General features: G+C 27.8%; 1 protein-coding gene across 4 annotated transcripts in view; it reads right to left on the reverse strand.

Annotated features, from left to right (window-relative positions):
• Positions 1 to 14,359, reverse strand: part of LOC130672262 (receptor-type guanylate cyclase gcy-28-like) — a 205,751-nt gene that overhangs the window by 160,167 nt on the left and 31,225 nt on the right. For 2 of the 4 annotated variants that reach the window (XM_057476715.1, XM_057476714.1), the window contains exon 1: positions 12,083 to 12,582. The exons of the other annotated variants lie outside the window; for them this stretch is intronic. In XM_057476715.1, the coding sequence (XP_057332698.1) occupies positions 12,083 to 12,479 (397 nt within the window). In that variant the 5' untranslated portion in view covers positions 12,480 to 12,582. Of the gene's footprint in view, positions 1 to 12,082; positions 12,583 to 14,359 lie in introns of those variants that run through there. 4 annotated transcript variants of the gene reach the window in all.

The raw sequence follows: 14,359 nt of genomic DNA on the forward strand, positions 1-14,359 counted from the left end.
TAATTATTCACTCCCCTCGGAGTGAAATTCACTCCGCAGGGGAGTTTTCGCGGAGTAGATAATTTTATATTAATTTAATCCCTCCGGAGTGGAATTCACTCCGGAGCGGAGTTTTGAAAATATTATTAATAAAATATAACTCCACTCAGTAAAATCGAAGTAAAAATTCGCGTATTACATTATTGATCAGCTGATATGCACACACATACACACATACATATTTAGGCACACACGCGCACTCGCACACACACGCACGCACACATTTGCACACACGCACACATTTGCACGCACGCACACATTTGCACGCATGCCTACATTTGCACACACGCACACAAACATCTGCACGCACCCAAACACACACATGCACGCACACACACACTCGCACACACACACACACATTGTTTAGCAGTTTAATATAAATTAGTATAAATTTATTTAAGTATTAAAACTCCGGACCGGAGTGAATTGGGAGTGAAATAAAATCCGCGTCACTCCGAGATCACTCCGCTAAAAAAAAACTCCCCATTCACTCCGCATGTGGAGTGATTTTTTTCAAAACTCCGGAACTCCGAGTGGCGGATTGAATTCGGATTAAATTTCACTCCGAATTCACTCCGGATTTTTTACAGTGTAACAAGCATTAAGGATTGATATGTTACGAGTTACGAAGTTGTCTATATTTAAGGAAAAACATTATTTTTGACATTCGTTATCCTTAAAATGCTCAATTGATAAGGCCTAAAAAAGTTTTGTAAAAATATCTTGATAAATACAGATTTATAAAAAAAATGAATATTACCTATTTTGTCGAAAATTTAATTTCCTACAAAATTGTTCCTATAATTTTTTCCTTTAATCTGCATTAGGGTGTTTCCTATTTAGACGATATTTTATTTTCTGTCCTACCTGAAAAACTAACAATTTATAGAACAAAAAAAATATTTCCGCTTGAAAAAAAATTATAAATCAATTACGGGCTTAGCGCATCGAAAAATTCGATTTCCAATTAAAAAACATGGGAAAAAAAAATTTTTTTAGTTTTGAATTCTTTACCTCGGCAATGGCTCATTGTACGAATCAGCCCAGCATAAATTTTTGTAGGAAATTTAACGCTCTACAAAAAAAGTCTCTTATCAATTTTTGATAAATCCATCTGTTCATAAGTTATTGGAGCTCAAAGTCAAGTTAGAGTAAATTTCGAGAACTTTTTTACTTTTCCGGCGAAACTATCGGACTTATCATAAAATATTATAGAATCTTTTTTGTAGAAAATTTTATTTCTTACAAACTATCTCTGATAAATTTTTTTTGAAATTCCGTTTTTTTTTTTTTAGTTATTTCCATTTTAATGCCAAGCTCCTAAAAAAATATTGTTCTAATCGATTTTAAGAGCTTGGTATTAAAGTAGAAATAACTAGAAAACAATGCAGAATTTAAAAAAATTTATTCAAGATAATTTGTAGAAAATAAAATAGTCTACAAAAAATATTCTATGACATTTTATGATAAGTCCACTAGTTTCGCCGGAAAAGTAAAAAGTTCTCGAAATTTACTCTAACTTGACTTCAAGCTCCAATAACTTTTGAACGGATGGATTTATCGAAAAATGATAAGAGACTTTTTTTGTAGAGCGTTGAATTCCCTACAAAAATGTATGCTGGGCTTATTCATACAATGAGCCATTGCCGAGGTGAAAAATTCCAAACTAAAAAATTTCATTTTTCCCATGTTATTTAAACGGGAAATCGAATTTTTCGATGCGCTAAGCCCCTAATTGACAGAATTTTTTTTCAAGCGGAAATTTTTGTTTTGTTCTATAAATTGTTAGTTTTTCAGGAAGGACAGAAAAAAAAATATCACCTAAATGTGAAACGCCCTAATCTGTATATTTCATGAGATATTTAAAAAAAAACCACGATTGCATCGAAAAATGAACTTTGATCGTACTAAGGCACGCGTTCTTTTTACTTCAAACGAAAAAACCAAATTCTCCACGTATTTTTTCACTAATAAGAAGCTTTTTATGGGGCGTCTGAGAAAATTTAATTTTTAACGACCATCCTAATGGGTATATTTAAAATACGACTCCATTTGAATTACGATAAAAATTTGTTTAATATTAAAAATATAAATTTTTTTAAATTCCATTCGTTAAAAAAAAAAATTGAATAAATAATATAATCCAATTAAAATTAATTGTATAAAATTATATATCATAGATTAGAATTTTAATTCCACGGTATTGAAATACTAGCAATCGATAAAATCAGCAGAAGCTAAATAAAAAAAAAAAACAACTATATAATATTACTTGACATCTGTCAATTAAACTAGATATTTATCTTCGCATTAAAACGGATTATTTTCACAAACGATAATTCCATTATAAAAAATTAGTAAATAAATAAATAAATAAAAGTGAACTAAAATAAACGTAAAAAAATCAGATAAAAAATTCCTATAGAATAAAAAATGAACATAAAGAAACGTTTGCATCTGTTGACAAAATAAAAAAAATTTATCGGATGCCAGAGATGTCGCTGACTACAAATCTATTGATTTCTCCGATTTATGGCTGTCAATAATTAATTAATTTATTTTTATAGACTGCGGGTCATTTAAAAAAATTTACTGATTTTTTTTTTCTTCCTCAAGCTCTAGTACATTTTTCTATATATCTTGAGTTTATTTTATGTTTCATGATATTTGTAACAAAATATATTCTCTTGAAAAACAAGCGGATAAAGATTTAAATTTCAACGTCTATATAAAGTTCGAGCTTACAATCGTACAAGAGTTTACATGTAGTACTTTTTTTTTTTTTTAAATAGTAAAAAATCTCACTAAAGCTGTTTTATAATTCAAAAATATGAGAAAAAAATTAAAAATCAATCGTATTAAAATCTATAAAATAGGGGAGGGTGGGGCAGAGCGGCCCCCCTGAAATTTTGACCATAAAAAAAATTTTTTTTTTTTCGACTGATTACTATAAATCCGATATGTTTGCGCATTTTTACCCGTACGCATGACATTTGGGGCAAAATGGACAAGCCCAAAATTTTGAAAAAGTGATTTTTTCGTATTTTTATCGTCAAATTAAAAAAAAATTATTATAATTCCACATTTCTAGCCCTACGCATAACACCTGGGGTAAAATGGACCAGCCGAAACTTCCGAAAAAATTATTTTTTCATATTTTTCGGCCGTTTCTTTATGTAAGAAGCAAATTTGGTCACTAAAAATTTATAAAAATTAAACTTTTTTTTTAGTTGATAAATTTTTGAAATAAAGTAAAATTATAGAATTGATTTTTTTTTTTATTAAATAACAATTAGTAATTAAGGTAATCGAGAGTGAACGATTTTTTACGCTTTAAAAAATTTTTTTCGAGTAATATAAAACCAAAAATAGTTGTCAAGAGTAAGAAATACATTCTTAATGATGAAAACAATTTAAAAAGAAAAAAACGAAAAAAAAAATTTTTTTATCACTTTTTGAAGGGGGGCCGCTCTGCCCCACAAAAAAAAAAAAAAAATTTTCAGAATTTTGGCAAAATGTCCATAAATTTGTTCGAAATAGGACAAAAGTAAAGTGGTCATATGGTTGAAAGCCACAAAAAATAATAATTGGCTTAGGGGGGCCGCTCTGCCCCACCCTCCCCTATATGTTTATTAGGATGATCCAAAAAATAAAAAATTTTTTTTTTTTCTCGGAAACAGGTTCAATAGTTTCATTTAGATAAAAAAATACGCCTATGAAAATTAGAGCTCTTAATATTAGCATTAAGAGGTTCCTCATCGCACTTTTCTATTTTCCATAAGAATAACATGGAAAAAATTTTTTTTACGTCTTCTTCGTTTTTTCGAATTCCGAATTGTTTTCTAGTTATTTTTATTTTAATGTCAAGCTCTTAAAATCGATCAGAAGACAATTTTTTTAATGAGCATGACATTAAAATAAAAATAACTAAAAAATCTCAAAATTTAATATGAATTCGACTTCAATCTCAAATAACTTTTGAACAAATAGATTCCTCAAAAAATGATAAGAATCTTTTTTTGTAGAGCATTGAATTCTCTACAAAAATATGCCTGCCAATTATTTCTATGACGCATCGTTAGCTACTTATAAAAATCAGAAGACGTAAAAAAAATTTTTTCCATGTTATTCTTATGGAAAATAGACAAGTGCGATGAGGAAACTCTTAATGTTAATATTAAGAGCTCTAATTTTCACAGGCGTATTTTTTTATCTAAATGAAACTATTGAACCTGTTTCCGAGAAAAAAAAAATTTGTTATTTTTTGGATCACCCTGATGTTTATATAAATATGTGCAAACTGAAAAAAAAAAAATTTTTATTAAAAAAAAAAATTTCCGTGTAAAAAATTTCACCACAAAAAAATTTCAGTTCAATAATCGATTGATTTTTCTCGATTAGAGCCAGGAAAAAAAATTTTGACCGTGAAAAATTTATTATGCTTTGAAAAAAAAAAAACAATTGATAATGATTATCAGGTCGCCAATGTCTGGTATGAACACTAATATTTTTTTCTCAGTTTAAAGTTAAAATTAAATTTCGATTTTATCCGACAGTAAATATTTAAACAGAATTCAAAAATTTATTCATTAAAAAATGATATGATATTTTTATTTCATATGTGAGCTTGTATGTAATTTCAATTTATATGTAAGTAGTACATTCGTATTGAATATTATATATAAATATATATACACATACATATATAAATTTAATGTATATGTAATATGTTTGCATTCGTAAAATGTAAATAGACAATTAGGATGTCTGGGAATATCATCAGTGAAGTTGAATAATTTAGACATATAGATAAAACACACATGTATGTATTAATGCACACATTGGCTTGACAAGCTTACGTATTATGCGTATACATGCTCGAAGAACATGTACATGATGAAATTAAATCAAATATACTTGACTACACAGATATATATTCTTTTATCTGTATATAATGTCTACAAATAGATATGTGATATTTCGGGTATTGTGTTTTTATCGAATTATGTGCAATAAGTGCACAGATATTGAAATTTTCTGGGGTGGAAATTATTTTTATTGAGTAACATTAATTTTTTTTTATTAATAAATTCAAAAAAGTCTTAAGAATTGAGTAATTATTTGAAAAAAAAAAAAATTAATCGATTGATGACTCGAATAAAAAAAGGATTGAAGAAATAGTTAGAGTACGGAAGTGATTCAAAGTGTAGACTAAAAGCGATAAAATTTTATTTATAACTACTGTTCGGAAACTATTCAATTTTTAATGAAAATCAAAGAAAATATTTTTCCTTTCTATGTTTATTATTTGAACCAATTGAGATAGTGGTTTTAAAATTTAATCTCAGCATCTTTATATCGCCTCTATATTCTGTAGCCATGAATTAAATATATGTAAGAATATAAATTTTTCAAAGCATTACATTTTGGTTGGACTAGAAAACTTTTATAATTTAAATAGATGCAGTAAAAATCTAGAAAGAATTTTTAAAAATATTTGCTTGGAAAATAGCGTGATGGGAAACCAAGTAATCGAAGATAGTGACGTCACAAATATTGTTAATATTTCAAAAGAAGAACACGATTATTAACTTTTTAAGAGGGTCAGCGGTGCCATCTTTTAGAACAAAACTTTCCTACGATCAAAGATATTATTCAATTTCTTGAGCTACGCCCGAAATGACCAGAATTTCTGTTCAAAAATTGATAATAAGCTTTTGATAGCATGACAGTATTACTGCAGTAATGTACAGTATCATTAAGATTACAAGTTATACTTTGTTAGCTCACATAGATGGTAAAAATTTTAGAGTTTATCGATATATTCACTGTAAAAAAGTGGGAGAGAATTCGGATTTTATTTCAATTCAAATTCACTCCGTCATCCAGAGCTCCGGAGTTTAAAAAGAACGGACAAAAGAAGTTTACCCACACACACGCCCAGAGAGGAAAGTACGACTGGCCCAGGCTTGGCCTAAGTATGTAGAACCTTGGGCCAAGCTTGTAAGCCAGCCTTGGTAGGACTCTGGAATGATAACATTGGGCCAGTCCTGATTGCTAGACTTGGCCCATGCTTGGTTGCCAGTCCTTGCCCATGCATCGAGGAAACGAATAAATTTAATTTTAAAAAAAGTTTATTATTATTAACCTCGTAGAGTTCATGATCATTAACGTTTGAACTATCTAAGGGAGGTAAATGATGTGAAAAAAACTCTGTGAAAATTCTGCTGGGCACCGGGCGCGAACTGCCGTCCTTCTGATTGCTGGGTCCGAACGATAGCTACTGGACGAACCTACTAATGTTGAACTGATTCATTTATATGATCTACTTATTAAACCATAGGTATAGCCAAACTTGGGTAATCCTACCTTGGCCCAAGTCTGGGCTGCCATTGCACGGCAAAGGCAGGAACACCCAATCTTGAGCCAAGCATGGGCCAATATAGATGTGCCAAAGCTAGGTTCCCCAGTGCTGGCAGCTCCAGCGTGGGCGGCCGGAAGTCCATCTAGAAATCGAATAGTTTCCTAGGACCTCAAAACGTCAAAATCTGATGAAAACTCGACTTTCGTAAATCGGACCAAAACTAATAACTTCCCTTTTTTTTGAAAATTTTCAATTTTCACAGCGGAAGTTGAAAAAAAGTTATTATTAACCACAGAATTTAAGATTTGATTGGAAAAATCAAATCAAGAAACTTGAACGACCAGTAATAGGATTGAACTTATGACTGACTGGTCAAAGCTGTCATGAAATAGAGCTTAAAAATCCATTACCCTCAATTGCTAATTTTATGTTAACAGAGTTGACATCAAAAATTCGATGTCAGTTTTCGTGTTAAGCCCTTTATTTCTCGAGGTTACTTGGGATTATTTAGGATTCGATCGGATTTCAGTTACTTTGCTTCCGATTGAGGAAGAATCGATTCGCATGATTCGAAAAATTTCAGTACAAAACTGGTAGAAATATATAACAAATTGGAATTCTAAGATAATGCTGGCGTCGAGGCAAAGTTTATATTTATGGTATTAGTTATATAAAATACTATTTTATATACCTAATATAAAAAATATAAATTTTAAATTGACCGGAAAGTAACAGAAATAAAATTATGTGTCCTAATGGGAACTTTTTCCTCCGATAAATGTAATTTCCTTCTTCATATTTTTACTTGACGCTTTAAACCAATAAAATATTTTCCAACACTACGCTCTATGTATATTTTTTTTTTAACAAAATATATATGTATATAATTGCATAAGAAAAATTTATTACTTTCATTTGAAAGATTTGTATTGCACTCAAGTTTAAGATTAACGCAGCTCTTAGTAATAAAAAAAAAATAATAATTTAAGAATTCTTAGTAATTTTTGTAGTTTTTGGATGTAATCCAAAAGTACAAAAACGCGTTTTGTCTTAATGGCCTGTATTTATTATAATAATTGTAGATTTAAAAAAATATTTAACTAAAAAGGTTTTTTTAATTGACCTTAAGTGAAGAGCGGTCTTAAAGAGTAATTAAAGAAAATTAACGTTAACCATTTGTGTAATATTTAGCCAAGTAATTTACCCAAGATAAGAGCAATTAAACTAAAAATAAATTAATTAACTTTTAAAAAACAAAAGTTTAAAAAAAAAATAAGAAATATATTAAGTCGCGACAGACTTTGGTTGACTGACCGCTGGTTTTTTTATTTTTTTCAAAGGACTTACAGCTGCGAGTGACATCACTTGTAACCAATATATATATATATATGGATCTCAAAGTTAATCTTGAAAAAATACAACACTAGTGAACTGTTCATCGTCAAACGAACCGCGGTAACAGTAATTTAGAGTAGAGTAGACAAGAGAGACGTACAAGTAGAGGGTTCTCTGGGAATTAATTGATGACATTTAAAAACGACTTATGAACGGTTACTTTCACGCTAGAGTACACATTATGATTAATATATTTAATTACTATTTTTTATTCCATATTTACTATTTTAATTGTGTAATATTTTTATTTTTAGATACTTCGTTTCATAAAATTTCTCTGCAATTCATTATTAATAACTAATTAATTAATTAATTAATTAATTTTCATGATATTGAAATGAATATTTAATATATATTGTATGGGGAAATTGGCCTATTTTTTAATTTTTAATATTCATTGCATAATTTTACGCACCAATTACCCGAGCAACAGAATGTTAATTTGTGAGATTTTTTTTCTAAGCTGATTGGAGAAAATTTTTTAGCATACAGAAAAAAATGTTAGGTTCACGGAAAGAATTTTCGTATGAATATTGTCATGTTATTTATTCTAAAAATTACTCTAAATCGAGTAATCTTGGGCCCTCACGACCTTTTACTTTCGAATTACGAAATTTTACTCTTTCAGTGAGTAAAAATCAATCAGATTAATTTTTACTCACAATTACGAGTAAAAATTACACCTAGCGGCTGTCTAAATAAATTCTCTCTAATTCAATTTTTACTCGTAGGTTATGATAAAAAGTTGATGATTCAATTTATAAAATTTAAATTGAATCACAATAAAAATTACAATTAATAGGCTGAAATTTCCATAAAAATCTAAAAACCATCTAATTGCCTTAGAATATGACTTAAAATAAATATTTTGAAAAATAATAAAAAAAAAAATACTCTTATTGTGTTGAAAAAGAAAAGATACAAATTTTTTTTTAATTTTAAAATAAATATTAAGTTATAGAGAGATACAGAGATCGTCTTTTTTTCCAACCCTACGTTTGTGTGCGTAACATGTAAGTTGTCGCGAGCAAAATAAAAGACATTTAATTGAAGCCGATATTAACCGAAGATTAACAGAGACTACTGAAATATTACTCTGCAGTTTAGAGTAAAAATTACTTTCATAGATCAGAAAATTTATTCGCGTTATAGGCAGTTTTTCATCAAAAAGTTAATGGGTTTAAAAGAATGATATATTGGGGGGTAAAAATTACTCGCATGGAGTAAAAATTAATAGATTAAGATAAGATATTCACAATAATCGATTAAATATATTGGATTACCTTGTTTTACCGGGATGTCATAGTGCTAAGTATGATAAGTCATTCATAATATCTGCAATAAGAATTTGGAATCAATTGCCTGATTATTGTACTACAAAGCCTACCTTTGCGGAATTTCGTACCTCGTGTTATGAATATTTCCTAAGTTTAAATTAATGATTAATGTTATGATTACTGTTAGAATTTATATTTATGTGATGATTGAGTGTGATATTGTTATATTAAATTATTTAATAATGTAATTATCTTTACTCTTATGTATACTATACTACATTGAGAAAAAAAAATACTATTTTTCAAACAAGAATTTCTTGGTTCCAGAAATCCGTTCAAAATATTTATTTTATTGTTATTAATTATCAAATTCTTGAGAAAAAAGCATCGAATTTATTTTTGTTATTATATGAATTTGATATTATATTATGAGTAAACAAAAGAATAGCTTCACTTGAATTAAATAAAAATTATTTCCTTTCAATTCTACGAATTCTTGAGACAAAATTATATATTCTTGAAAATTATCAAAAACATATGTTCTTGTATCAAGTAAATGTTCTTAATAAAAGTATTTTTTTTTCTCAGTGTAAGATTATATTATATTGTACTAAGGGATGGCCGCAAGAAGCTTCGACTTCATGGCCAATTAAATAAAAAATAATAATAATAATAATAATATAAGACTTTAAAAAAATTACTCAGTAGTAGAGTAAAACATAGTCTAGCAACGTTAATATTCAAACAAAAAATATTAAATTTAAAACAAAAAATACCAATTTTTTGCAACGGCCCAGGATTACTCGAAATTACAGTGTAATTATTATCAAAAAATTCTTTCCGTATCTAGAGCCGGACAAATTTGGATTCCGGATATTTTGAATCAAAAATAAGAAACACAAAATTTTTGAAGATAAATTTGAGACGGAGAATTATTTTTGGAAAAAATTTTTTCGATGCGTCAACTTTGAAATTTCATTGAAAACCTTTGGAAAAGTAGTTTTCTTATTATTTTTCTATGGACGTGGAAATCCCAGTTGTTTTTTTTTGTTTCTGTGAAAATCACTATCAGTTCCCATATTTTCTACTTAACAGTTTTTTTTTTCAAGCGATAATCGGAAGTAATAACCATGAACATTACTTCCCATGAAAACAACCCATTAAATATTTAGATCTCTATATTTTTAATTATATTTATAGCGAATATCTTTTTTTTTATCATCATTTTTTTCAATTCACACGTTTCGGTTAATAAAAAAATTTTATCTATTTTTTATAACGCAATTAGGTTATGTATGAATATGAATTATAATTTATGTTCTAACTCTTAAATTAATTATTCAGCTTTCAAAGTATAAGTTAATAACTAAATCTATGGCCGTCTATTTGTACAGTTGTTCGAGCTAATTTAATACAAATATCAAATTAAAATATATGGCAATATGACCAGCATATTATGCTAATAATATTAACATTTCAAATACCTGCATTTAAATTTATTGTTACTTATAAATTTTTAATTTTCCTCAGAAAAATTCAATGAATAAAAATTTAAATTCCCGTTTAAAAAAAAAAAAAGTTGAACAAACATCTCAATATTTTAATTGTTTCATTACTCAAAAGTATTTTTTCGCATAAAAAAAAGTTGTCAAACTTTGAGAAAAAATAGAGGGTAAAATGGACATGTAGGTAAATTGGGCCGTTTAAAATAAAAAACAAAATTTTTTAATGTCAAATTAACTCAAAAATTATATTTTAATAAATCGAAATTTTTATTTAAATTAGAGGACAGCAAATTTTTTTTTGTTTTTAATTCAGGGTGGCCACAAATAAATGATTTCAAAATTCCCTGATATTTCTGGGTTTTCTAGTAAAGCTTTTCACATTTCTCCCTGGTTTAGAAATTTTATTCGTATCATTTAGATATTCAAAGTTTTTATTATACTTGCATTTTTAATAATTAAATTTGATAATTACATCATGCGAGAAACCATAAAAAATGGCAATAAAATAAATTAATATTGGCTACTTTTGATTATTCGATGTTAAAAATGTATAAGTTAAAATGTTTAATAAGAAATTTTGGAATTTAAATAAATTCAAAATACACTGGTTACAAAAGTTAAGGGATATTAAAAAAATTTCAAATTTTTTGGTAATTTTCAACAGTTTGTAACTCGAAGAAAAATGGTGGTACAATAAAAACAAAAATTCAAACTGTAGCTTCAAAGTGTCTAGTTTTCTGATATGGGTCTTTAAATTTGTTTATTATGCACGGTTCCGAAGCAATCAAAAATCAATGATAATTATCGAAAAAAATTTATTGAAGCTCGAAGACCGTTTTTAAGACGAGCAAAAATTTGGTTAATTTCTTTTTTGAAATTTTCACTCCACACATAATAAAAAAATTCAAAGATCAGATCAGAAAACTAGACACTCGAAGCTACAATTTGCCTTTTTCATTTTTGACGTATGACCATTTTCCTGCGAGTTACAACCTGTTGAAAATCACTTTAAAATTTGAAATTTTTTTAATATCCCTTAATTTTTATAACTAGTGTATAATTGAAAAGTTTTTTAAATTTTGAACTGTTACAATTTAATTCCCGGGTGCTTTTCGAAATTCCCTGATATTTCCCGGTTACATTAAATTCCCTGATAATTCCCGGTTTTCCCGGTTCGTGGCCACCCTGTAATTCATATTTTAAATATATGTGATGTATATATGAAAAGAAAAACTTTTTTTTGTATCCAGGAAATGAAAAAAAAAATATTTTTTTCAGGTGGTCCATTTTTCCCTACCCATGTCAATATATATTAACATATATGTAAATATCTTTATTCATACGAACAAAAAAAATTACACATATATTTTCCGTTTCCATGGATGTAAAAAAAAATTGCACCAGAATTTTGTCACGGTCCATTTTTCCCCCTTTCCTTTCTAAAGAAAATGGATTCAAGATTCAAGATTGAGATAACTAGAGAACTAGAGCAATAGAATGACCTGCAGTGCGATTGGTATAAAAATCGAATGCGGCAAGTGAACCCCAAGTACTTGAGCATTCGGAATCACGATACGTAACAGTGATGGTCCAACCAGGAAGTGGACCATTGCTAGAACTAACAGCTTTAACGGCCAGACTGACTGCTGGTAAAATTCGAGGTAAACTTTGCTCATGATGTGGATCTGCAGGTGCTATAACACCTATTTTAACAACACGACGATTAATATCACTAGGCACTGTATTAACACGTGTACTTGACCAATGTTTTGGTGGTAATTGAGTTCCTGTTATTATCACAGCTTCACAAACACGCGTCTCTATATACACACATGTTACGTAAAACAACAACGATATTAATACACTTTTATTACTTTCACCCTTATATTTATCTTTCATGATTTATTTATTTATTATCACACTATCGTTGAAATCATTTTTATTAAAATCATTTTATATATTATTTTTTTATCAACATTTTTAATTTTTTTAAATTATTATTGAGTTGCTTTTAACAAAAACTCAACATTTTTTTTTTTTACGATACTGAAAAATTTAATGACGTAATGGTACGAGAAAAAAAAATTACTGGGTGTAGTAAAAAATATAGTGAAATACTCAAGGTATTGCGAGTAGAGGCAAAATAGCCAGTATTGAAAAAGAAAGTTGATAGTTAATAAAAAAAAAAAATAAATAAATAAACTGTAAAAATGACTGAATAAGAGTGAGCGAAAAAATATCGCAATGAAGAAGAAAAAAAATTATTCACCTTTTTCTCGTTGCTACTTAAAACTTTTTTTTTTAAATATATAGCAATACACTTTACTCTGATAGCAATTGAGTTCAAGTACAAATAAAATATTTACAACTGATGGAGTATTTGAATGTTAACAAGTCAATTTTATTTTTATTTTATTACTAATACTCTGATAGGAACTTTCATTGAAAAAAATACTTATCGTAATAATAATAAAAATAATAATTCAAGTTATTTATGACTAAACTTTTTAAAAAATAATTTATTTTTAACTCAAGACTTAATATTTAAATAAGTTGTAAATTATTGAATTAAGGGATAAAGTCATTGAGAACTTTTTTTTAGACAATTTAATTTCCTATAAATTTGTATTGATATATATTTGACGTATTACAAGTAGTTTAGTCATAATTATTAATTTAAAACCCTGACTTTATTAATCGAATTAAAAATTTGACAGCTGTAAAAGTTGGATACAGAAAGTCGAATTTACGAGTTATTTATCGCAGTTACGATAAAAATTTATGAGAACAAATTTGTAGGTAATTAAATTTCCTACAAAAAGTGATTCTGTAAATTTTTCCGTAAACCCAATCATTTATAAGTTATTTCAATTTAAACTCCAAATAAAATTATTGTTCAGTATAAAGGTCATTTTATTACGTAGTTTTTTTTTAAGGTCCTTAAAAAAATAAAAAATAAAAAATAAACTGTCAAATGATATCCTACAAAGTTAGTAATAATAAAAAAAAAGTTTATAAATTTTTTCAGTTTGTTTCCTAACGATTACTATTGAGAAAAAAAAGTCGACTGAAATCGACGTCGTCTGCGGTAACTGAAAGTTCCAGCTGTAAAATGAACTATTTATGAGCGAACCGATTTTTTTTAGTTGATACAGGAGTTTAATTAAAGTAATCCCTTTCTTATCTGTCAATAAAATGCAAATGGACGGACGTAAAAAAAAATTTAAGCTCAAAGTAATATAAACTTTTGAATGGCATTATTATAAGAGGTAAAATTTTTTTTTACATTATGTGTGTTCGTTAAATTAAACCGAACTTCTGGCGACTTGGGTTTTCCCGCAAAAATAATTTTAAAATTTATTTTATCAAAGTAGAATTAATGAATTACTAACAAAGTTACAGTAGATAAATTTATTATTAATGAAGATGATTATCGTTCATTACTTTAGCATATTGTGGATTGTTTAGAGGTAAATCTCGTGTTAAACCGCAAATTACATTCTCTATGCGTTGGTTTCTACCTCATACCCATACTATCACTCGGCTATTCTGTACATATATACACACATATATGATTGTAGGTAAACGCATTAGTACTATAATTTATGTGCAAACTAACTTTTTTCATCAATGCACTTATATAATATACTTATATATTTATATACTTGGGTAGTTATGCACATATAGGGGAGGGAGGGGCAAAACGGGTTACTTAAAGAAATACAAAGTTTTCGAGGACTCAAATACACTGAATTTTTTTTTTTAATGATATTCAAAGT

This window comes from Microplitis mediator, chromosome 7, assembly GCF_029852145.1.
Source record: "Microplitis mediator isolate UGA2020A chromosome 7, iyMicMedi2.1, whole genome shotgun sequence".
In the NCBI taxonomy this organism is placed as follows: Eukaryota; Metazoa; Arthropoda; class Insecta; order Hymenoptera; family Braconidae; genus Microplitis; species Microplitis mediator.